We start from the raw sequence: 26,782 nt of genomic DNA, 5'->3' as shown, positions 1-26,782 counted from the left end.
GCCTTTGGGCCAGATACGGCCTAGCCGGTAGTTTGTTCCGGCCTAACGCCTCCTGGACGATCCGGCTTAATGCCTCTCCTCTATGCATTTCGGAGGAGAGGGAATTCCCTTCAGGGGGCTTTGCTGGTGGGGGCGGAGCCATTAGGGCGGGACTCAAGAGAGTGTCCGGCCTAGTGTGCTCCTACCCACCCCTGAAATGGCCTAGTGGCCAAAAAAGTTTGATGACCCTGGTCTAGAGTCCACAGAGGACATAGCAGCACATGTGTAGAAGCAGTGGTCTCCCTTCAGAGGTCTGATTCTGCTAAGTCACATCTAGAGCTGTTTAATTAGCACAAACCATACATTTCAATAAATAATGATTTGTAGGCAGTTTGTAAGACCTTTTCAGGAAGACCACCGTTTCCAAATACTAAGGGTCCTACTTTGGACCATGCTAGCTTTTTAAAGAAAACAAACTGTAAGACTGTGTTTGAAGCACTTGGAACATATATATCTGAGTGCGGTTGGACAAGAGACAAACCAGAGTATAGTTATACTCCTTACTTTTGCTGAAGGCATATGAAATGTCAAATACATTAATGGAGGCTGCAGCCCTGAAACTTATAGAAGAAAGGAGACATTGGACTCCAGAAAAGAAAATATTCTACTTCGAGTTCCTCTACTTCAAGGTCTTTCCTTTAGGATTTCTTTTTTTCTGACAGGGTCTGTTTAACATGGTCTTCCTTTATTAAAATATTTATAAACCATTAGTTCAGGGAAACTTTTTAATGGATACACTAGCTGACGTCCTTTGTGAACTTTGAGGTGAGAAGAACTAGCCATGGAAATACATAATGTGATACAGTGCAACCAACCAGTGGGTGAAGAATGACATTGATACCGTACTAAGGAGTGAGCTGTGTGTCAATCCCTTTAACATCTTGCTTGTAAAGCGATTGACCATGATATCATATAATATAAAGTAATGGGCTTGTTCCTGTTTGATGGACAGTGTACCTATGTGTGCTGCAGTTTCTAACACATTAAACTGATGGGTTAATTTATTAGTTGCAGATGTACAGTATTCATTTGCTAGGCAGCTAATCCCAGGTCAGTGCCAAAACATAAAACACAGTTACACACTGTGACAAGCTGGAGTAGTACAAAATGTTTTTTGCTGGCATCTGCTGCTCAGATTCAGAAAACAATGCTCATTTAGACCAAAGTTAATTAATGAATTAATAATAGACTGTCCTTACAATTTGAGCTATTTAAACTTACATTTTTACTGGGGTGTTTTTTTCTCTGACACAGTCAGTTATAAAGAACAAACCAGTGGGACTCAACAAAAGGACATTAGAGTATAATATATGTGCATTTATTGGTATAATTTGCCATTAAATGTAATTTTTAAAATTTTTTATTAAATAAATTAGATTTGTAATTAGTTATAGTCTGGTAAATATAAACTATTGTATATGAATGTTTCCTATATACCACATGCAGCCAGCAGGCAAGCCATTTTAGGGTAAGGCAGCACTTTATGAAGTTATAGCTTCTTTGTGAAATAGAACAGAATAAGTTTAGTTAGAGATGAGTTAGCACAGTGTAGCACTCTAACTTAGCATAATGGACCCATCCTTTATTAAAAGTGCTATAAACGGTGCATCTCTAAACAATTATATCTGTTTGAAAATGCATAAACTTTCAAATACAGTTAAAGTGGCCAAAAAAAGATCAGATTTTTCTATTAATCCTTTCCCACTCTGCTAAAAGTTGCCTTTTGCAATTAAGGTGCATAATCTCTATGCTCCTAATATATATACATAATGAACACTTTTCCATCCTTTGTGATAGAAGCACTTAGTTTGCACTGAGATATTGTGATGTCACCATTCTTTTAGGTAGTTTTTTTGAAATGCAGAGCAGGTAAAATCTTGTCTGGAGATTTCCAGACATTCCAAGAGAACTTTCTTGAGTGGCTTTGCCTGCTGTGCACTCCACAGTAACCTGACATTGTCCTGCCTTGGCACCATGCACAGACAACAGTGGTAAGGAAAGTGTAATTCTAAAATATTTTATTTGTTTCTTGGGAAGTTTTAACCTCTCAAGTGTAGGTGATTTTGAAATGTTAAGAGGGCCCAGACAATGTAGGTGGACCATAAGTGCATCCTAATTTCTAGTGTGTGTTACCTATCAGGGTTGCTGTGTGGATATTTATAAGCAGGTGGACAGAACCCATTAGGTAAATGACCATGACCATTTGGCCATAGGAAACTTCAAGTGAATTATAGAATGTTGGTCTTGGCTTTATTTGCCTTCATCTAGTAACCAGTCTGATGAGTAAAAAAAGTTACTAAAATGTGCAAATTACAACAAAAAGTTGATTTTCCATGAAGGCACTAAAATGCCTTTAGCAATGTCATGCAATCCAAAAACAAATCAAATATTACCTTACAAGCAGCATTGAACAAACTGTACTCATTAGATACAACATAGATACATGTTGCATATTAAAAAAAAACTCATCCATTTTATTTTACAATATTTAGCACAATCAGTTGATCACATCAGTGAGTAGTTCACCTTTTATGAACCTAAACGGTCACTATGGAGTGCGGCACTTAACATATAATTATTTCTCTTTGAGCTGTATTACTAAATAAACCCAAATGTCTGCTTAACAATCCCTGCCCTGGCTTTCCCCACAGCCTCAGTGTCCCTGGTTGTCTGGTGATGTCATCTCTGAAAGGACAGTTGCAACTTGGGCTTGTCAATCAAGCACTGGCACCTGTGCCATAAGATCTGTGTAAATCCTGACTTGGCTGCAACCGAACACTGCAATATTACCTCACTGTAGTTTTTTTAAAGTATCCCATTTTTCTTCCTCTCTGCAGTATCCAGCTTAGTCAGGATTCCCCTTACATACCAATAAATATTTTTCGTTGATAACATGAAAAATGTTTTGCTCAAGTTTTAGGCCACTGGAATGAATTAGAGAACTGTTATCTAGAAGAGTTCCAGTAAATTACTAGACGTTTGTAAGCAAGTTTCTCTACACATATATATTAGCATGGTTTACACAGCCGTCTGTATTGGTCTAGGCAGGGACAAAGTATAACTGATATGAAAGCTCCATAAATCCATAGTAATGTGGGAAGATGGAATGCAGTATTCACAAACATGACCAAGCCTGATGGGAACAGGGACCTCTATGGTGACCTCTTGTCCCTGAATACCCTGCCACAATACCTAAGGTGCTGGCCTCTCCCTACATGTCATGTTTTTTTTTTTCCTAGCAGCATGTGCGGAGAATGCAACACCTTGTAATGTGGAAGGATATTCATGGTTAAGAGGTCACCACAGAGGTCCATGTTCCCATCAAGCTCGGTCATGTTTGTGAATACTGCATTCCATCTTAGGCCAGAGGGCCATGTGTATTAGAGTCCCTGGGGAATACCTTCACTCAGAAGGTTGATCTGTGGGCAATAATGTTAAATGATCAGTCACCAAAGTTCATCAGAACTCCATATAACACATAAAGTCTTTTCTCTAACCCCCTGCTGAAAAGTCACTTTGCCATTTATACCTGTCATACTACCTTCAATTTCCTGTGCAATATTTTTTTATAATTCTCCTGCACACACGTTTTTCTATACAGACTGGCCAAATACATGTCATCATGCAACTGCTCCCAGCAAAAAAACTTGCTCTTCATCCATAACTTGACGTCCTTTTATACTATATTAGATACCCCAATAAAATGAGATTCTTGGAATATACTTTCCCATGAAAAGTCGACTTACTGCTGAAATTACAATATTAAGCACATAAAAAACAGAACCTGGAATATAAACTTAGGCACAGACTTTCCTAACCTTTTTAACATGTAGGAACCCTAAAAATATCTTTCAGGACTGTCCAAAGCCCACAGTACAATAGAGTGGTGGTCAGTGGGAACAATGGCTCTTACATTGCTGGCCAATGGAAAGAATGTCACCTTTACATTGGTGTCAGTTGTGTTGACCTTATAGACACAAATTGCTCATTGCTCAAGAAAGCCTTAGCAACCTTTGGAGAAATCCTAGGGTTTCTCAGAACCCTGGTTGAGAAACATTGCTTTTGTGGGATTATAAGCATAATCTTTCGGCAAATAATTTTAATAATACAGTCTTGGGGTCCCTAGTTGTGTCAGCATTTTCACTCAAATGGGGTTCTCCATTGAACAAAGTTTAGAAGCATTAAGTTCCCTGAATACAGGAATACTATGATGGTTATAGGATAGGATATACACCCTACTTTTCACTAATATGACATCTGTACAGGGCTTTACATATTGTTTACAGTAAAAGCTGTTGACAGCAGTATATTTAATATCACATCTACAGTTCCCTGGAAGTAGTGCTGCTCAGCTGAAAACTAAATGGTACCAGATGGCATTAAATATCAGCCCTCAGCAGACATACATCTTTATTCTACATTTTGAAAGCTGGTTCTTTATTGTAAGCTGTACGTCGTAGCATCTGCTTAGGGTTTCAGTTGTCTAAAACAATTGTACAGTAGAGGAATTCATGTTTTTAGGCCTGATGAAGTGGTCTATCATTTGTTTTTCATTCTGTGCGGTTTGGAGAAAGGGGAGTGAGAGAAAAGGGAGTGGGTGACTGATCAGATTACTGAAATAAATAGAAGTCCCCGTCACTTAAAATCATTCAGCTGCTCAGCAAAACATTGGCCAGGGACAACTGCGGGGAGCATAAAGCTACTGGAAATAGAACATGACCCAGTCTTACTATGTCTCCTTGGCCTTCCATGCCATCCCAGACATATAGAAAAATGCTGCCCTGAAATTTAACACACTGCTTGGAAATTGGCTGCTACACACTGCTACAGCCCTTGAAAAATGATTCTTGTACTATTACTGGATTTATTTAAAATGTACAAGTGGTGATTAGAAGTAGGGTAACTTGCAATGTCTAAGGGTTGCCATGGCTCAAGGAATATTTAATGAGAAGATTTTAGAGGAGAAAAGTGAGCATGCAGCCCTTGTACTGAAAATGGCAAGCATACATGTTTTCATTAAAAATATTAGAAAGAGCTAAAGTCGTCAAACTCCAAATTAACCTTTATTTTTCAAATGGGGTTGCTGTCAGACTAGCCTAGTTTTTTGTATCTATTAATGTGTTAGTGCCTTACCTGCAGCAGTCTGAACCTCAGGGGCCAAACCTCCCCACTGCACAGTGCTCCAATTAACAGTGTGGCGGAAGGAGGTGTGTCAGACATGTCCGACCTCTACAGATCCAAATAAGTGTGCTCTGTGTGTGAACAGCATTATGCTGGTACAGTGCAGCTTGCTAATAGTAAAGCATTGATATGTTATTACATAAACAAAACTCACATATTCTTTCCATCCATTCTTTAAAACCAGCCTGACTGCCTATCCATATTAAGTCTGACTGCTTGTCCTTTTCTATAAAGTAAAGTATATATATATATATATATATATATATATATATATATATAAGCTAAACTTTTTACTTTATATACAGCATATGAAAGGGTTGGACTACCTGCCAAATTTCTACTGATGCCCCTGCTAGGAAGACTCTATTAGTTATAATGACATAAAATAGGAAATTCATAAAATAGGAAAAGGGGCAGCCACTCTATAGACTAAAAAATCACTCAGTTACACTTTTGCTCTTGAATTTAAATACAATTTAGTGAGTGTAATATGTAACCTTTACATCCATCTAACACAATAAAATGTCAATTGGTAATTTTTTTAACTAATGCTTAATAAATGTACTGGACACAATAATGCCAGCTGGGAGGAAATTTGCACTATTGTGAGTTTTTGGAAATGGCAAATCATGTGTTGCTACTTAGGATCACATTGATGTTTTATAAAATATTATTGAAGTCTGAGGTCAGGGCCTGAATACTGATATTCTCAGCCACCCATGGCCAATCTCCCATAACAACATACCAGAAATGTTTTTTTGTCTTAATTCCACAGTTTCTTGGCTAATAAACACGGCAATTACAATTGTTTGGAAGATCAAGCTTCAAGGAATTTCAACATTACAATCTGCAGATTAACTTGTAATGTTAGGTAACTTTCAGTCCAAACATGCAGAAAACGAGACCTTGAAAATTCCACTTCTTCTGTACTCCCACCCCAAAAAAAAAGCTGAGTTAACTATAGAAAAATGATGGATTCAGGTCACTGATTGAGACTAGTGGTAAGAACTAATTATACAATGTAGTTAAATATGCAGGGGTTCGAGGTGACAAGTCTGCATATCTGATATGGAAAAAAGTCACAGCAGAAATAGAATGGGGAATGTAATGGGGGCATAGTACCAGTTAGAAGAAGGTGGAAGATAGGAAGGTAGGCAAATTTGATGAAGTTGATTTTAAGGACTTGATAAAATACATTAACACAAGCCTAATGGGATAAGAGAGAGAGAGATTGGGGAACTCCAGATATGTCTTTGAGTGGTGCATAAGAAGAGGTAATGAGGGAGGAAGTCATTATTTGGTCATTGGAGGAATGAAGAAGGTGGTTAAGGGTGAAGTTATGTATCAGATTGGAAACATGGGTGGGACAGGAGCTGTAAAAGCATTTAAAGGCAAAGCGCAGTAGCTTGAATTTGATTCATGGGTAAAATATACACCAGGTCTGATTTTGATATCCATTTTGATGGCTGCAATTTCACAAGGATTTTACATGTCAGTCTTCTCAAACTCTTACTTTAAATAGTTTATACCAACCATATACCTATCTTTAATGCCTCCAGTCAATATCTACTTTTTCTGAATCATTGACATTTTTTGAGACTGATACTCACCTCGGACCAACTTGCTTCTTTGACATGCAGTTTACACATTAAAAAACATCACGTTCTCCCTGGGTTACATATCAACCAAACTGAGTCTATCATAATGGAGCTTTATATACTCCTAAAAAAGCATTAATATATGTTTGAGAAACATGTCAAATTTTTCTTGAAACCAATTTTCCTGCCATGATATCCACTCACTGCGACATTACAATTAAAGAAGATCTTCATCCAATTTACCCATCAACACCGTTAGGCTAATGTTATGCTTTTGTAAAGATACTTGTGATATGATTCTTTTAAAATTTTTTGCTTTTATATATTTTCTATTTGTAACATGATGTTCTACCAATAAAGGTTATTGAAGGTTTTACTTTGATAAATAATGTTTGATCATCAAGGCGCCACCTAAATAAAAACCCACTTAGGTCTGTTTCTACAGTTACCTATTCCTTGTGTATTATTTACTATTATTACTATTATTATTGTACTATTATTATTAATAGTATTTAAAATATTAAAAACACAAATCTTTACACGTTGGTGTTCTAGCTCAATTTTTCTGCTGTAATATATATATATATTTTTTTTTTTTTTTTTTTTGGACAATAGTAGTAAATGAAAATTTATTAGAGGCTGGATAAAACAAAAATACCACAACAGTTACCAGACTTTGCTTATATTATAATATTTAATTTCACTTTCCTGTTTTTCTCTAGTCCTTCAACTGAGAATGCAGCATCGGCGCTCACAGGAACAAATGTCTGAGCGAAACCTGACCCCACGTAAGTTGCTAGTGACAAACTAATTTGCAACACTGTACATACCACACATGCTTTCCTTTGGTAAGAGATCCACATATATGTTGACATCACTGTAAAATCGACCTTTTACCAAAATGGAATGCCTGCTCAAACTTTCTGGGACCCCTCCTCCCCAAATCACTTACCCTTTGTAGATGAAAAATGAAACTTTAGAGACAAAATTGGATTTATATTTACTTTACCTTGTCCTTTTCATCACTGAGCATAACGTCAGCGCCCTTCTAGGAAAATTCCTATGAAACAGAGCAGGGGAAGTCTTGCAGGAAATCACTCCAGTACATTGCAAGACATTGAGAACATTAGGAAAGAGAAATTAGTACCAGAAAGTATAAGAAAAGCTTCCATTTTGGTAGAAGGTCCACTTTAAAGTCTGTGATTGTGTAATTTCTAACAGGTGCATGCTTCCAAATTTTCACCTGCGCAGTGGGACTTTTGGAAGATCAGGTGCAGTTTTCCATTTTCACATATGCGCAGTAGGGCTGTCAGAAATCGGTAACACTAAATCTTTGTTGTGGGGTGATTTTTGTACCAACCTCACAGGGGCAGGCTGAATATTTATCACTGGGGAAAAGTTTTAAAGACATCTGACAAAAAAAATGTAACCCCTATATTCCACAAAAAAGGACGTATGTTAGAATTTTAAACAACAAAAAAAATTAGTTTGTCAAAAACTTACAGGTAAGATACACAGAAGGTGTTAAAAATTATGATAACGTAGAATATCTACATCTGGCTGCACTCTTTCAATAAAAACCATGCTTTCAAAAATTTGGGACTGTTGCAGGACTTGTCTAACAAACAAGCTTATGCTGGATCTGGACATCACCTATCCATTACCCAAATTACATTCCCATCCTTCTCAGAATTCAGTAAAATGACCCATTTACAGCAAGTCATAAAAATAGCTGTAAAACTCACCTTGTACCTGTCTGCAGTGTCATTGGTCCGTTAAGACAAATTTAACACCTCGCTAAATATTACTGAATAGTGATAAATGTACACCTTCTCATTCCATACTTTGGTAATTTTTTTAATAGTATTAAGTATACAATTTAGTTGTTGATTTGTTTATGATTTTATAAGATGTAAAATTTGATATTTAAACTGTACTTAATCACAATATGAATACATTTAAAAAGCATTGTTTGACACAAGATCTAATGCTGACTTTCCATTAAACTTCTAGCTGGAAATAAGCCACAGACATCCTTCCCAGAACAGAATGGCAATCTGGGACAAACAAAAGTAAGTGTACACACTGTATAATCTCCTAATCTAATTCTATATAAATATTTTTGTGTGTAGCATTTAAAGACTTTTAGACTACTTGATGTTGGTACAGGATGCCAAGATAAAACAGTATTCTACTTTTGTGAGACCATCACTATTTTCCTTTCTTATCTTCTCCACAGACAGAAGACTTCATGAAGTGCAAGGCTCAGAACAAGCTCCACAAAGTGGCTGCAGTAAAGATGCCTTTTTCAGAAGGTTGGAATTATTTTTGTCACTTTTAGGAAGTGGGTTGGTAAAGTTATGCTTTATTGAGAATCATATTTGACATACTTTGACAATCAAATCTTTAAAAGTAGGGAGATAAGCTGTATCTGGAGTAGTAAAACCAAATATGTTATGTATCTTAATATCTGTCTCATGGTCTCAAGTTGTGCGTTTTCTATGGTTCATCTCCAGTTTCTCGTCCTTGAAGTTGGAGGGTTCAGGAAAGCATGTAAAATGTTATCACCATTAGAAATGCTTATTGTATGGACCACCTACTACAAAAGCCTATGAAGCTGAAACTATAAACACCTGCCCAACCCTGTCTTTTACCCCTCAGGGCAAATAACTTGAAATACTCAAGAAGACATCTATAGCTTAGCACCATAGGAATAGGCATTTCTGTATTCAGCTGGAAATACATAGCTCAATACAGGAACAGCAGGCATAGGAACATGACCTAACTAACACCTAACTTACTGGCTGGATGTTCCAATCTAATAAAATCCATATATAAATACAGTCTATCTTCTGTACAGTTTTAGCCATTGGAAAATGCTCTGAATAGAGATTACTATTAACATTCATATAATCTAAATGAATATAATATTTGGTTTTCCCACCTTTTGCTGTTACATCACTTGTGTCTACAGGCAACTAATGTGTTACTATACTAAATGATATGTTTTATGCTTGCTGTATAGATGGACTAGCTGAATCAGATGAATTTAAGGAGAAGAAAGCTCGGCTGGCAGAAGATTTAAATGAAAAGATTCTCCATCGGCCAGGACCTCTGGAGCTGGTGAAGAAGAATATTCTTCCACTACCCGCCAACATGCAAGATGGAATAAAAGGTGAAGAGTGCTGTTTTTAAACAGAATGTGCTAAGTACTTTGATTTCATAGTTAAAGCGTTTCATGTTGCTGATTCTTGAAGTTGCTATCCCACTGCTTGTATTTAGCAGTAGTGTTGTCAACCTGCATGGACATTCCAATTGGCAATTAGATTGTTTATAAATTAGATGGGGGCCCAATGCTCCAACTACACGCGAAGACATTGTGCACTTTGCAGGGCAGTAGCTTAGTATTGCTAGTCTGCAAAATTTTAAATTTGTCCATTAGAACTATTTTGTTTGATAAATATAACTGATCTTTATTCTGCTTGCTCTTTTTTCAATAGATCAGATCACGATCTCTCCTTCCTCTGATGCTTTTTCCTTTGATGATGACATCACTAGTTCTTCTTCTTCTTCTACTTCCTCCTCTCCTCGCTTTGCACCTTCTCCTGGTCTTTCAGTTAACTTGTCCCCAACATCCACCAACACTGCATTTCAGGTATGAGGATAAATCTTCCACCACGTACTCCATAGCCACAGTACATGTCTGCTCACTGCAATATTTTCTTTCAAAGGTAGATTGTTTTGTTTAAGTTGTACTATGTGTTACTATTAGATGAAAACACAAATTACATCTAAGATAATATATGTAATGTGCATTTCTGTTTCATGTCACTAGTGAGCCATTAATTTGGTCCCTCCACATTCTGAAGTGTGATTACATAGTGTTATGAACACTGTAATCACCAATCACCAGATGGTCAAAACTCATGGTGATGAACTCATATATTATCTCTACAGTCATTTTTTTTAAATCACAAAATGCAAATCATGCCATTTAGGAAATTGATATATTATAATTTAGATACCTGTTCTGCTGTTCAGTATGTGTGTGGTGAAAATTCCCAGAGATTAAAGAGAGGCATGGGACCAATAAAATACAATGATTACACTCTTATACTTCTATCATAGCTACTACTGCCTACATGTCCTTTTCAATTTCCACAGTCATACATTTCTGTGCTTGACCCCGATAAGACTCTCAGTAATAATGACAGGCTTTGTGCCACTAGGAGCATACATATAGTCTTCATTTATTCCTTCAACTTCAGACTTATGAAAGGTATTATTTTGTTCCAGCTGGATCTTCCTTGTATAATTGAGGTGAACCAGCCAAGTTCAGGAACAATCACAGAGGCTGACTCATTGGCAACCAATAGGTCAAGCACTCATCTTTCAGCTCAGGCTTCATCTGGGATTCCTAAGGTATTGTATTGTTCTATACAAAGACCATTCATGTGTGTATAGCAGAAAATGTAGCAATCTGTAATTGTGATTCCAGGGAAAAGGTCTTAAAAAGGGAACTCACTGTAATTTGTTTGTTAAAGAAAGTATCATTTTATCTTTGTAAATAAATTGGGCTGATAAATGCTGCTAATAATTTCTAAATATATGTAAATATTATTATGGCCAGGACAGTGTTTGCATATTTTGCTCATATTTGCATGGGTTTCCTCCCACATCCAAAAAGCAAAGTGGTAGATTAATTTTTTTCCTCTCAAAATTGGCTTAATGTTATGTTAGGGACCTTAGAGACATGGTGAGGTGCTTCATAATGTATTGAAGCTAAATAAATTTTCTACAATAATACAATAGTCTAACAGTAAGCCAGTAAGTCAGTAACAGTAATATGAGAACTGGTATTGCCAACTTTTGAAGCAACATTCTCTACCCCATCATCCTTATCATTCCTTAGGTATATTCAATGATAGACCTAGAACAAGAATGTTCATATCAGATGCCCAACGGCAGATAAAACACGCATGTCTTGGGCTAGGAATAGGAAGAGGTTTACCAAATTACTTGTTTCTGCTTATTTTCACCTTTTGTGCAAGAAAAATTCATCAGTTTGATTTTTTTCCATGCCTCATTTGCTATTTAGGGTGACCAATAGTGTCTCTGAATCAGTCCCATGGAAAAATGTGGATTTTATTAGGGTACACTATCAGTGGTGGCAAAATGTTTGGGGATTTTTAAGAGACTGAAACTATTTAAATTGGTTTCATGGTCCCAAAATTCAGCATCCAAGGCTAAGACAGGTCAACCACCATCTGCATACCTATGGGTGGTGCATGTTCTGAAGTCCTTGGATTTTGATCAGTGTGTTTTGATCAGCGTGTATTAAGAAGAAAGATTTTTTTACTGTTTAGGTTTGCAATAAACACAATATATTGCCATTTCAGGCCCCTGCAAAGCCTTCTGATATGGGAAAAAGCCAAAGGCAAAAGAAGCCCAAAGATGCTAAACCAAAGGTTAAGAAGCTCAAATATCATCAATACATTCCACCGGATCAGAAGGCTGATAGGTCACCGGTTGCAATGGATGCTGCCTATTCTCGTTTGCTGCAACAGCAACAGATTTTCCTTCAACTACAAATCCTCAACCAGCAACAGAACCAAACGTTCTGCGTGCAGACAGTTCACCCTCTGGCTACAAGGTACCAAATGAATTAATAATCTGCACTAAGAATTGTGTGCCTTTCATTTTAAATAAGGAAATTACTCAAATTAAGAGTATCTACCTTGTTTCCCAGTATTTCAGCAGATCAAGTGATCAGTTTCACAGGAGCAGCACCTGCTGGTACATCCACCATAAACATCTCACCCCCATCTGGTTCAGCAGCCATGTCAAGTGCACCAAATTCAAACGGCACCTCTCCATTAAAACCAGAATTTTTACCAGCAAACCTGGATGATTTAACAGTAAGTGTGATTGCTTTAACTTACTTTTAAATGTACTTAAAAATAAAAATGTAATGTGTAGGAAATAATATTGCAGTTTAATAGCCCAATACACCAAAATGTATTCAGTGGCTTTAATCTCTATTATCAAGCTTTTTGGCAAAGACAAATTTATCATGTACAGTGATATGATAAGTAATCACAAGCAACATGGCAGTGGTATCTGCATATACCTTTTGAACTGTTTTCTGCAAAGTGTGAGCCTGGAATCCCAGCATAGGATCTTGTGTTGTATTGTCTAATCTTACACCATCCTATTGGCCCTTAATGCCACAACTTTATTACAATGAGCCAATAGTAGCAATAACGACCTATCGTATAGTGACCTTATTTGTATTTGACCTATTAATTCTGTACTGCCTTTAGCATACAGTGATACCCACTTTTTTTTTAAAGGTGTCAGAGCTTCGACAACATCTACGAAAAAGAGGACTTCCTGTATCAGGCACAAAACCAGCATTACTGGAACGCCTTAGGCCATACCAGATTCCACGTGCCAAGACCATTCCAGCCCCCATCCAAAGTGCAGGTTTGATAACCCCCGTTATTGAAATACCTACTTTTCAAAATCCTTCTTCTTGTGATACCACTGCTGCTACTCTTTGCACCTTTCGAACGTCAACTCCTCCAACTGCTCCAGCTCCTCCTGAGGGTCTTCCTGAACCATCAGAACCACCTAGCAATGTCAAAGACAGTCCAGAGACACAGGCAGGAAATCAAGACAAAGACACAGCAATGCAAGGAATAGATGATGATCAAGTCCTTCTGGAGAAGCAGAAGGTTATTGAAAACCTAACATGGAAGTTACTACAAGAACAGAAGCAGGCAGAAGACCTTAGAGTGGAACTAGAGATGCACAAACGCTTAAAAAATCGACGGAAGAATGAAAAGCTGAACTCCAGAATTACTATTAAAAAGGAGATTGATGATTCTGTGACAACCTCTTGTGCAAAAGCACATGGTGAAGACACACAGTTTTTGTACAGTCTCAGTAATGACAGAACAGAGCTACCACCACCAGTCCAGGAGCAAATGATGAGTCCAGACATGAATGAAAACTACATGGTGAGTAAATCCCATGTGTTTGTAAAGAACATTTTTATTGCAACCTATAGTATATATGCTGACTGGAGCTTTTGGTAATAATCAGCCCCATGTTTTAGTCAAATCATTCATATGTACAAAGGCAATTGTGTAGAAGTGTAAAACAATGACAGGAAAAGGCAGATGCAGGACAATTACTTGTTACATGCACAATCACTCCCAGCAGCTCGAAATGAGGAAAAGTAGTAACTGTCAGCTCCTGGTACTAAATATTCAGGCTGCAAAAAAAATGTTCAAATGCAGCCATTATTCAATGACATCCCAACTACTAAACACAGTAATTTAAGTAGTAGATCTGTGTTAAATTTTGAGTCAACTGAATTTCCAGTAATTACTTTTGTGAAGTAGCTGCTTTTTTGTGTGCACAAATTTAAGAAATATACAGTATATCTAAAAAGCCACTATTGAGCACAGCAACACTGTCTTTTCCACTTTCTCCATTGGGGCCTACAGACAATAAATTCTAGAGATCACTCTATTTTGACATGCAGTGACATAACATAAATTTGTTCTTGATCTCTTAGGTTTTTCCACCTCCTACGTGTGAAGTAATCGGACAAGATTTTGAGCTTCCAATGCAGATCACGGCAAGTCCTGAAAGTCCAATACAAAAGCCTCGCTCCTTTGAGGAAGAGCTGCAGGAAGCTATACAAAAAGCCCAAGTATGTGGGTCATTGAACATCCAATCTCTGCTATTTGGCTTCACATAACAAAGACCTCTAAATAAATTGTCTATTTTTCCATAGATGGCAATTACACACTCAATTGAAGACATATTAGAAGAACCTCTACTACACACAGGTTAGTTTTTTTTTTTTTATTTAATCGTACAACTAAGTTTAGAATAACCCTCATGCTGAATTTTTTGTTTTAAATGATTTACCATATCAGGTAAGTTTCAGTTACACACCAGAATTAAAACATTTTTTCATTCAAAATAAATATGACTTTTCAGCTCAGTTATTGTCATTGGAAATGATCACAAAAGACTGAAAGATTAACAAATAAGCGCTGTACACACAATGCCGTTTTCTTCTACGGAGAGGAGAGGGAGGAGAAGGAATGAGTTGCACCCTGCTGCGCTTTCCTCACTTTACCTCTATTGCAGTCGTTTTTCGTCTGTCATTCATGACATGACAACATTGGGCAACCTCTGTACACATGTCAGATTCCTACCTGAGACGAGCTTGACCGTTTGTATCAGGCGAGAATGACGGTACATAGCCTTACTCTTACTTCACAGCAATATATAAATAAAATAGTGTGGCTCATGTGTCAACAATGTTTATTATAGAGCCAAATCTGGAATGTAATAACAGCAAAGAGAGGATTTCCAAAAGGCAAAACCCCAAACACAATTTATTATAATAATTATCTTAAGATCCCAATGTTATTGGCTCTAACAGATCACATGCTACCTAACTGTGATAGTGGCAAGTATCCCACGTGTGCACAATTCATCATCCTTTTTCAAATCCTTATCAGAATTGAGATAAAAATAATAATTCTTCTGTGAAATGATTAGGAGGAAATTGCTGGAGATGTTTTGTTTTCTTGGTCAGTTCTAAAAACCTTACCTAATGATTGGACAGCGAAGGAAAAAAGTAGGTCATGCTTGTGCATGATTACTATTCAGAATTGTGGTGCTTTTATTCAATATAAATAAACTATATTAAACAAAAAGTCTACATTTACAATAATGAATGGAAAATTATTAAACAAAGTTGCAATAAAATAAAATAGTCCATTCAATCTAATTTAAGTAGATTTACAGTATAAAACTTATCCAAATTTATCATCAGCTTTATTTCAACTTCATGTATAGAAACAATCGAACGATACAAAATTTGTATAGGGATATATTGCCCACTCACTGGCTATGTTGGACAGTATAGGAACAAAATGGCCAGATTCGCTTACTAGTAAAATAATACATGTTTTCACTCTTCTGGATATAGCACCAATTAAAAGTGACAGGAAGTTCTCGCATAAACTTGATCCGTTCATTGCTCCACAGGACCTGGTAGCATGCCTGGAATAGCAAAGGTGTACAGATCACTTTCAACTCTGCTGTTCGAATACTCAGCAAAACTGCCTTGTGTGCAGAAACTGCTTGAGCCTATCAAATGCCTAAAGCAGCCATGGTTTACTTTATTTCATCAGTATTTTATAACTTTTTATCTATCTACTTATTGTTTATTATTGTTTTTTTATATTGAATATAAACTCCTCAAATTTGAATAGCATAAGTTGAAAGCTATACCTTCTTTGCTAAGACCTGCTAGATTGTAAAATTAAGTTCTATTAGATATTAGGTACTTAGGTATTATATTATAGTAGTAATATTATTACAAGGTACTTTTTAATACTTGTCAATAAATCCTTATTGTCTCATACTGCTAGCCTTCAGTCTTCACCAGAGTTCTTATTAACCTCCGTAGCGGTAACCCCGAGTGTGACTCGGGGTAGAGAAAAGTTGCTAAAAGCGGTAACCCCGAGTCCGACTCGGGGTAGGTAATCCTATGGGAAGTAATAGTAAATACAGTCTTGTCAGTCTACGTGTCGTCCATCACTGTGATCTCCGTCTTCTTCTCTCTTCCTCCAGCCGGCTTCTGCATCCGATGTGTCACTGGGGAGTTCCCGGTGACGTTGGTGCGTGTGTACGTTGCCGGCGGGGCGGGGCGAGAAATTCAAAATCCATTTGTATTGCATTCAATACAAAATAACTGTATTCAATGCAATACATTGGATTTATATGTGTAAAAGCAGTACATTCAAAACATTTATTTTACAGTATATATATTGGTATCAGTATAATATGTATTTCTTAAAAAAAAAAAAATTGAAAATTTTAAAAAATAATTTTTTTTTTTTTAATATTTAGATTTTTTAATTTATTCAGTTAATTTTTTTTACATGGTTTTGTGTTTCAAACTTTATTATACTTATACTATTATAATATACTGTAAAATAAATTTTCATGAAAAACAATGTACCGCTTTTAGACATCGGAATCAGAAAGAAATGAACTGCTAGGGAGGTTAAAGTCTCACTTTACAAAATAAAGGATCAAGAAGGTGGTTTTTGCAAAAAGGGACAATGTTAGAGGAAATATCTTATTCCCTGTTTTATAAGTAGAGCCCTGTGTCACTAACTTTGAACAAGCATGTTTATATCTGGTGCCAGGACATGTGGTATGCACATGCATGGTGGGGGTGCAGTGGCTATTTAAGTAGATAAACATGAATAAGGTTGACAGCCCTGCAGTTTAACTTTACAATGACCTGTCAGGAAAGAACAATAGAGTTGTCACTGCAGATGTGATTTTGAGGGGTAACTCTCCATTATTGCCATCTTTATCCTTACTTCACTAATCCTTGAGTCATTGACCTCAGATAAGCATATGTATATCTGGTTCCAAGACAAGAGTTAGGCACTTGCTTCCTGATGGGTCAGTGAAGCAAACAGAAGATTGCTAAGTACAAATAAGAATGACAAGTCTGGAACATGAACCAGCCAGAAAAAGTCAGTAAATACTGATTCCAATTTTCTATCCTGATAGCTACTGATCAAAAAAAAGTGTCTCTAGAGTTGCCTTCAGTAATAATACATATATTTTTACATTTCATTTAGGGAGTACCATTCTCTGTTCTCTAAGGTATTGTTTCCATTTTGTATTTCAGATGACTTAATGCATGTCGATAATGACATAGTGGATACCCTAAAACCAGAAAGTGATCTTCAAAATACATATGGCCAAAACAGGAATTTTACAAAGCAAGTTCATTTCATTATGGATGCTCAGCCGCCACCAACTGTTCCCAACTCTACAATCCTGGAGTTTCCAGTGCCTGGGAATTATGATTTCCTGTCTGGTCAGGATAACTTCTCAGTCACCTTTTCTCCCGATCAGATTGAAATGCCATCTTCACCAGATCATTCAGAAAACATGTCGCCATCATCTTCCTCCTCATCATCTTGTGCTCCATTTGATCCGGCAGACTGGCTGGAAGCACTGACGTCAGGTTCCACTTCCAACTTTGGTCCTAGTAGTCCCATGAATTCAAGTATATTTTCCACTGACATTTTCGACTCACCAGACTTAAGTATTAACAGAATGATAGATTTAATGGTGGAACAGTGGTAATCAATGAACTGGGAAAGGACAAAAGACACAAACTAAAGTTCACTCCTAAGTAACCAATATAGAAAGATAATCTTTCTTTAACAGCTTTTGCTAGTTGGAATAAAAGGGGTGGAATGTGTGGTCAAAACTCAGGACATATGATATGTGAGAATGTGAAGGGTCTGGTCCCAACTGCTTCCTGTAGACACTATTTTGGCTGCAATAATACAGAGTAGAAGTGATTACTGTTTAGGAACATTCACTTTTGCTTGGATCCAGAGTGCAAAAAAAAAAGAAAAAGATTGAAAAAACTAAAGCAAATATATTCACTGTACACATTTCCATACAGTGTTCAATGCCACTAATATAGCATCTAACATTGTCTTATCTTAATAACTGTGAAATACTATCTACTTTTTAAACTAAATTAATTAAATTAAAAGCAAATTGTATTGAAACATTTTATTTTATTAGCATTTCCACAACAATTGTTAATTGTACATCAGGGCACACTTTAAATGGTACATGGATAAAAGGTGCCATTTAATGGGAAACATCTGTTGTAATATATTATGGAGTAACATGGATAATTTAATTACTGTAACCTTACTGATTAAAACAATTAATTGTGGTCAGTTAGTCAAAGAAAAGAAACGAAATGTCAATGTTTTCAGATGACAACTGTATTTAAATGTATTTTTTGAAACAGTACATTTTATTGGTCATTATATTATTGGTGATATACAGGTAAAATGCATACCTGCTGTGTATGCTATGGGATTATACTATGGGATTACTGCATGGATCATAGTATGAGGACCCAGCTTCAAACAAAATGTTAGAAAGATCAACAAGATTCTGTTATTATTAGCATCCAAATATATACCAGGTATTAGTAAGGAAACATAGTTGGACTCAAGAAAGCAGGGCTGTAGTTGGTTGCCGTTAGAAGCCACAGAGGAAATCAGGACTGTTGTTTCTGTTGGTGGTGGCACAGTGTAAAACTTTGAACAAATTGTATGAATTAATAGCCAATATGGTTTTAATTAGATGGCTCCTTAAAGGAGAATGAAAATGACAGGTGAAGCTTTTGTTGCCAAAGGTGGCAGAAGCATGAGGAGTGAATACTGCATATTGTGCCTACTGGATTCCCTACTTTTGCTTTGTGGAAGAAGATAGATGACAGGCATACAAGCTTCATGGTGCAAAGGCCTTTGTAAACTAACAGCATTAATGTAGATCATGTACAATGAGTGGTATTTTAAGCATTACATAAAAAGATGTTACCATTTCTATTTAAACTGCATACAGCAGAAATTAATATTCAAAAGTTAAGTGTCTAGCCTCATAGCAGGAGGTTAAAATGGAACTAAACCCGTCATTCTCAGCACATAAAAGGAAAGCCAGGATTGCAGGGTTTCCCCGTCAACCAACACTGAGCTGGACACTCACAGTTTAGCACAATTTGACAGCTAGGCAGCGATCAGCCAGGTGAGAACAGGTTTTGCAGAAGGGATAACACCTCTCTCTTCCTGCAATAATACCCTGCCTGAAATGTTAAAAGTGGGACTTTAGTTCTAAACAGTGATATATAGTTCCAGTGGAACATCTTTGCTGAATGCAGTAATACAAATCTGTGGAAAGAGTTTAAAGCTAAAATGTAATCTACATATAATTTGATTTCCCGTATCAACATTCTAACAAAATATAAATAAAACCTTTCCATTACATATCTTTTTGAACAAGTGATGTATTTACTGGGACTCTTGTTTTTGTAATCAAAGCAGATTTGTCTACTAGTATGGGCTTTCACATTCAGTGTTTTACATAACTCCCTCAGACCATCTGTTTTGCAGTGTTATGCAAATATTCAAATGCCTTAAAAAGGTGAAAAGAAGTTAATTAGCAGTTTTGAATTAACGGGTAGGATGGCCCTGGTTTTGGTAAAACCAGTTGTTTGGTGTACACTCAAAATACTGAATCATGGTATCCTTTTGCATATAAAGAGGAAGAACAATTTTTATATTTGAATGATGAACATATGATTGCCATATAAAGTTTAAAATATTCCAGCTGATTCACATGTATTGCTCAGCAATGACCTAATGCATTCCCCTTGTTACCCTTTCAAAACCAATACACGCTGTAACCATCAGTTAGTTACATGGGCTTTTTGGTTCTGAAGAAAACCTTTAGTCTGCTTCTGATTGTCCCCCGTAGAAAGAGGAGGTCAATTTCACACATATATTTGTAGATCTATGGTCTATTGTTGTTTATATTCCTGAGCAGATTGGAGTCTAACCACACTGGTGCCCAAAAACACCACTTTATATGAATAGTCAGATCTTTATACCATCAGGTAGCTCTGCAAAACAAATCTAGTTGCAGATATGTTATTACCCATTAACACATAATTAGTATGGGTTCTTTAGGTAACTAGAGCAAGGAGACTTAATTAAAATGTGTGGTATCAGGTGGAACTTGCAGTCTGCATAAAACACTACATGATATTGAAAGGTCATGTGACTGGGTCTAGTTGTCCTAAGTTTTATTTTCCTAATTCAATAAAATAAATAGGCCTTTTTTGCTGCAGGGAACTGAGAATTGACATTGGTTACCACCAGTATTCAGATACCTGTCATATTGCACAGTCTCTAAAGCAACTCCCAAGCTCTCCCACAAAAAAACCCCAATGTTATACAAAAAAAGGAGTCAGAAAGAATAATACATTATTTGATGAGATTCACTACATTTAAAGTATGTATATCACAACCAGTCCTTCCAGTGATTCCCACACAATGGGCTCTATTTATAAAACAGGGAATCTGGTGGGAATCAACTTAAGCCATTGAAACATATGGACCTGGAGGATTCCCATGAGGGAGAAAAAAACATTTCACCACTGCCCTGGATTAGTTTATAAAATCTCCAGGGCTGGAGATGATACACTTTCTACAGTGAAGCTGGGTGACCCAGCAAACCTGGAATGGATTTCCTAAAATCATTTGCTATTTGTTAGCAAACCCTTGTCCTGGACTAGGTCCATTCCAGATTTTTTGGATCACCCTGCTTCACTGATGAAAGTATTACCTCTCCAGCCTTGGAGAGCTTTAATAAATCAAGGCCCAAAATTTAAAGTAAGGATGTATCTGAGAAATCTCACATGAAAAGTTCTATAATTTTATTGATAGAACTAGTTCTGGGACAGTGAAGGGAAAATGTTCAGCATTGTTGCAAATGTAGCCAAGAAGAAAAAGAATGGTGGCTTTCATTCCAAGCTTATTAACTTCATTTGTGTTTGGGTATTATGAAAAAGGAATATAATAGAATAGAAAGGTATAAATACAAAGAAAAAAGTTTTTGATTCACAAAGATTAGGTGGCTAGTTAATCAGTATTTTTAATTGAGAACATATAGAGGTAAAAGGAAGTAAACATAAGCTGTTTTCAGAGAGCACAGGTACATCCCTGCTCACTACAATACGTTTGGCCTTTGCAGACTTTCTTAGTATCTACCAAAGCCCATGATTGGACAACAAAGTTCCAGGATCACACTAATGTGATTTGTTGTCTACTCATGTTAGGAAGCTTCCAGTGTTAGAGAACATTCTGGAATTCAGTATAGCCCGTGGCTTACAGTGTAGTCATTTCTTTTCCCAGTGTAATGTTGTGCAGCAAGGTACAGTAGGTTGAAAATGAGCTTTAAATTAATTGTGTTCAGACTTTTATAGTCATATGTGCCAGCCAGTCTCCTATAATACTGAGACTCAGTATACATAGTTTATACTATATTAGAATTAATTTATTTTTTACAATCTAGGGGGCCTCAAAATGTATCCTGAGACTGAATTCTGGGTTCTGACCTACAGGTTGTTATCCCTTTTAATGTATAGTGAGCAGACGCTTTGTATAACTAAACTTAAAAAAACATAAATGTCTGAATAAAATAAAAATAGGAACTATAGCTTGCAATGGTCTACAAACACAATTGTATTTCTGTTTGTAGCAGCTTCATGGCAGAATAAAACAGCCACATGCTTATAGGTATTATGGTATATGCTGTAATGGTAAAGATGAATAAAATGTGTATGTTAAGTGCTTTACCTAATGTAGTTTCTGTAGTTAGGTTTAATATTTTATAATAATGAAGAATTCTGTTATTGTCGGACTTTACTATACTGAAATCTGCCAATTAGTATAATACACTAATAGATGTGCTTACTGTCTAATGCCAGGGACTTTATTTTAAAGCTGCGTACACACTTCCAATTTTTATCGTTCAAAATGAACGACGAACGAACGACGAACGATCGATTGGGCAAAAATCGTTCGTAAAAAAGTAACCAACGACGCCGACGAACGAGGAAAGTCGTTGGAAATGAATGACCGGACCGGCGGATCGGATTGGACGACGATCGTTGACCATCGTTCGTGTGTACGATCGTTCATTGATCGTCCATGGTCTGAGCATGCGTCATGAATGAACGTTCGTTCACTTCCTGTCGTGCACGTCACTCCCTGTATCGCTCAAACGATCGCATCTATTGTGTGTACAATATCTACGAACGATCGTGTCGTTATCTGTATGTACAGGATCGGTGCTATAAGATCGTTCGCAGATATCGTGCAGGATCGTTCATCGTTCGTTTAACAACGATAATAATTGGAAGTGTGTACGTAGCTTAAGGCTCTCACTCTCATACCTGTTTATTTTATTGGGCTGAGATAGTTAATCAGATCCTGATAAATATAAATTATCAGCACTACTTAACTAAAGAAGTGTGCTAACTCTTATAGGTTCTTTGACTGTAAATACTCCTGTAAAGAAGTTTGTTTATGTTTAAATTAAAATATATTTTTTAATTAAAATAAAACAATATACATTCTATATATCAGAGGCCATTTTACAACTGTCCAATTTTGTCTTAACAAAGGGGTGATGGATAAGGATAATCTTCTGTAGTCAGATATATTTTATTTTTTTAATAGTAAATGCTCACAATCTAAGGTCCCTACCATGGTCAAATATAATTTACACGGACCATGGCCTTTTCTTTTTAAAAGGAAAACTATTTAATAATATTGTATGTTTTTTAGATGTGTGAAGAACCAAACACCAGAAGAACATTCCAACTTCATATGCTAGCCACTGAGTCAACTATGCCACTTATATGTGCAAGAAAATCTAAAATAACATTTTTGCATTGTTGGATGGTTGATGTCAGTGAAGCTTTACCTCATTCTGTATAATTCAGTGCAGAGCATTAGGTACAACACCCAAAAATATATATTTATCAAAAGTCACAACATAGGGTCAAATTACCAAATGGAGTCACCCAACCTATCAACAATTTTGCAGTGTCTGCTTCTTCAAAGATAGATTGACTACACCAACTGCCATTCCCACCATCTAATTTACCCAGGGGCATGGCCATTCTACATGACATTGTGCATCATTACTGAGCTTACCAATATTCACCCCACTTAAGAAGAACATGAAGCTATCACTAAATGGAAATACTATCTACTAGGAATCCTAGACTAAATTCAAATAACAAAACAACAATTGTTTTTATCCCACCTGATGAACTTTATCCCACCTGATGAAAAGGTCAAAGCAAAACACAATTATGCTAAGGTGAAATATGTAAATCACAATAATAAGACAACATCTCAAATACAAAATCAAAATAATATCAACAGAAAATGAAAAAAATATTTCTTATAACAGTCGTGGAAAGTAACTGGTACAGTACAATGTGCAGACAAGAATAGCAGTGTACATATATACAGCCTAGATCCAATTACACATCTATCATCAGTCTGTCAAATATAAATCCAACTCATTTCTGTAATGTAAGCCCACAACACCAGCTGCATCAGAGGATGATATACTGAGAAAGGATTCTTCCTCTTTTCCTTTACCTAGTGAGGATGGGTACAATTACTGTTATCCCACAAAACATTTTATGCTTGCAAAGACATTTCTATCTTTTATGTATCCTCCTAAATCTTTCTGGAATATTAATTGCAATCTTGATTTTATTATCCAATTCCCTTATATACTAGATTTTTCTGGTATTCCTATAACTAATTAGATAATTAGCTGCAGATATGTGAGACCACAAACCAGGCCATTGGAAAGGAAAACATCTTCACAATATACTGCAGATCTATATTTAGGGAGCAGACTGACATTAAGCAAATTGCATCTTCTGCCAAACTATTGAACTCAGATTGATATGAATGAGCAGTTGGGGTGGACTTCTCCCATGACAGCCATTACTAATGCTGCTCAGAATCTATGGTGCTTTTTGCTTCTCAGCTGCCTTCCTCTAGCAGGACTCCCCTTCCCTAGTGCTAGCAACATGTGTGTAAACAAAGAACACAATGCAGAAGATGGATCCAGAGAGTAACTATGGCAAATGGGGGCAGTGAAGTAGGACTGCTGGTGCTACATTTGCACCTGCAGTTTTGAGCAGTGTTTAGGGGGGTTTCAAGGAATTGGGGTTAGAGGTAAACATAGGTGGAGGGAGGTTGCAGGTGACGGGGCAGTGGTAAGCAGGGTGGTTTAGTGCTAAAGGTGGATGGGGGAAAAGAGATGATCAGTGGTGGACAGGAGTGCATAAATGATCAGTGGTGAAGGTTGGGTGCATGGGGGTACAGCGGTGAGCAGTGGAGGATGAGGAAGTCAGAGGTAAGCAGTGTACAAGAAGAACAAAGCTGCACAGTGGAGAGAAGGTGCAGACTTGAGCACTTGGCAAGAGGTACAGAGGTGAAAAATGTAGGACCTCACTTTTTTTAATGCAAATTTTACTATGTCAGTTCACGTTTTCTTTTTCTGAATCTAGAAATGCATACGCAAAGGAAATGTTTCATTTGTTTAGAAAAAGTGCTAAAGTTTCAATGAGTCTGTTGGAAATTTGTTGAGGAATAGTAAACAATGCACGTTTGGGGACTGTGCCATGAATGCTCAGGTTCTGCTTTGCTATTGTCATTTAATTTCCTCCCACTATCAGTGCAATGTGGCTACACCCAAAATTTGCAATGACATGCAAGTGTTGCATGATTGTTCTCCTTCAAGTACCCAGGGAAAGTATTCATATTCTGATAACTGATATGTGTTATCTTTGGACACATGAGGCAGATATATATTAGAAATAATACTTTAGACAGTATTTATGTAGCACCACCATATTAGGCAGTGCTGTACATTAAATAGGGGTTGCAAATGACAGACACATAAAGACAGTGACACAGGAGGAGGAGAGGGCTCTGCCAAGAAAAGCTTGCTATCTAAGAGGAGGGGTAAGTAGCACACAATAGGAGGGAGGATTTAGGATGGTGACCGAGTAGTGAGGATTTTAAGAGACAGAATAAGACGGGTAGGCAAGATTGAAAAGATGGTTTTGAGTAGAAGCAAGCTAATTAGGACGAGGAAGACCATTCCAGAGAGTCGGGGCAGCCCTGGAAAAGTCTTGGAGCCAAGCATGTGACAAGGATATAAGAAGAGAGGCCATTTGTAGGTCATTAGAGGAGCGAAGAGAGTGGCTAGGGAGTATGTTTCTCCAGGTCAGAAAGGTAAGTGGGATAAGAACTGTACAGGGATTTGATGGCAAAGCACAGGAGCTTGAATTTGATTGAGTTTCAATGAGAGCCAGGTATATATATATATTGCACTTTATTTGTGGTTGTAAGTCTTCCCCTCATGGTTAGCGTCTGCGAGAATCCATACAACTTTAAGTCTATACCAAGTACAGAAAATATGAAAAACTTAAAAGCAGCCATCAAGCAGATTTGACCTTCAATTTGACCTGCAGAGACATAGCACAAGTTATTTCTAAGATAAAAATGCCTACCACATGCCTACAACTGCCATTATTGGTGCAATGTGGTAAGGATTTTTTTCAGGTGGGAGGGATGACCTGGTGCTGGATCTCAGAAGTGGTAATTATGGCATTTTACTTTCTAGATATTCTTTGTAACAAATATATACAGCCAACACATTTTGCTGCAACAGTGTATCTAACATGTATTATAATTAACATGTATAATTATTAAGTTATAGCAACTGGATATCAATGTTTAGGCAAATATGTCAGCGCTCATATTGTTCGCTACTAGTTTGTGCAGTGTGGTTTAATGTTACAGCCTCAGCCAATAGATACCATGGCATACAGAAATTCTTGCACCCACAGTATATATATATATATATATATATATATATATATATATATAGACATACCATGAGTGTGATGTATTTATAATACCTGAGCTGGCCTGAACCAGACAAAGAAATTTAATTGATTAACAGGATTTTCTTATCCTCTTTAGTCAGCACCATGTAATAGCAGGGGTTAGCACAGATCAAACATCTGAGACGATAGGCTGTTTGCTAGCTGTCTGGAATTGATCCTGCACATTCTGTACATTTCATTTTTTTTCTTACATTACATGTTTGTATCTTCTTTTAAACCTCTAGAAGAACGCTATGGACCTCATTTATTAAAGCATTGCAAGACTGGAGAAGATAGACTATCATTGTGGAACTTGGGAGATCCAGCAAACCTAGAATAGATTTCTTAAACAATGATCTGCTATTAATTATGTTTTTTAATTGCTGGACCAGATTGACCTGGTTGGATCACTCAGGTTCCCCCATGATAGTCTATCTCCCCATGATAGGGGTGCCCAGGGGCCAAATCTGCCTTGCAACGTCCTTTTTTTTGGCCCCTAAAGGAATCCTAAAAATGAACTGCCACTGCCTTGAAATTGCAC

The 26,782-nt window shown here is 36.8% G+C and overlaps 1 protein-coding gene across 1 annotated transcript in view; it reads left to right on the top strand.

Annotated features, from left to right (window-relative positions):
- Positions 1-22,899, top strand: part of MAMSTR (MEF2 activating motif and SAP domain containing transcriptional regulator) — a 33,213-nt gene extending 10,314 nt beyond the window's left edge. Inside the window, exons 2-13 of the mRNA XM_072426394.1 lie at positions 7,541-7,606; positions 8,832-8,890; positions 9,058-9,133; positions 9,844-9,993; positions 10,319-10,473; positions 11,115-11,240; positions 12,218-12,471; positions 12,568-12,736; positions 13,172-13,840; positions 14,404-14,541; positions 14,626-14,680; positions 17,563-22,899. Of these exons, the coding sequence (XP_072282495.1) occupies positions 7,541-7,606; positions 8,832-8,890; positions 9,058-9,133; positions 9,844-9,993; positions 10,319-10,473; positions 11,115-11,240; positions 12,218-12,471; positions 12,568-12,736; positions 13,172-13,840; positions 14,404-14,541; positions 14,626-14,680; positions 17,563-18,026 (2,381 nt within the window). The 3' untranslated portion in view covers positions 18,027-22,899. The remainder of the gene's footprint in view (positions 1-7,540; positions 7,607-8,831; positions 8,891-9,057; positions 9,134-9,843; positions 9,994-10,318; positions 10,474-11,114; positions 11,241-12,217; positions 12,472-12,567; positions 12,737-13,171; positions 13,841-14,403; positions 14,542-14,625; positions 14,681-17,562) is intronic.
- Positions 22,900-26,782: the final 3,883 nt, after the last annotated feature.

Source organism: Pyxicephalus adspersus, chromosome 11 (genome assembly GCF_032062135.1).
Source record: "Pyxicephalus adspersus chromosome 11, UCB_Pads_2.0, whole genome shotgun sequence".
Classification (NCBI taxonomy): Eukaryota; Metazoa; Chordata; class Amphibia; order Anura; family Pyxicephalidae; genus Pyxicephalus; species Pyxicephalus adspersus.
This window is presented reverse-complemented; position numbering and strand designations above follow the sequence as displayed.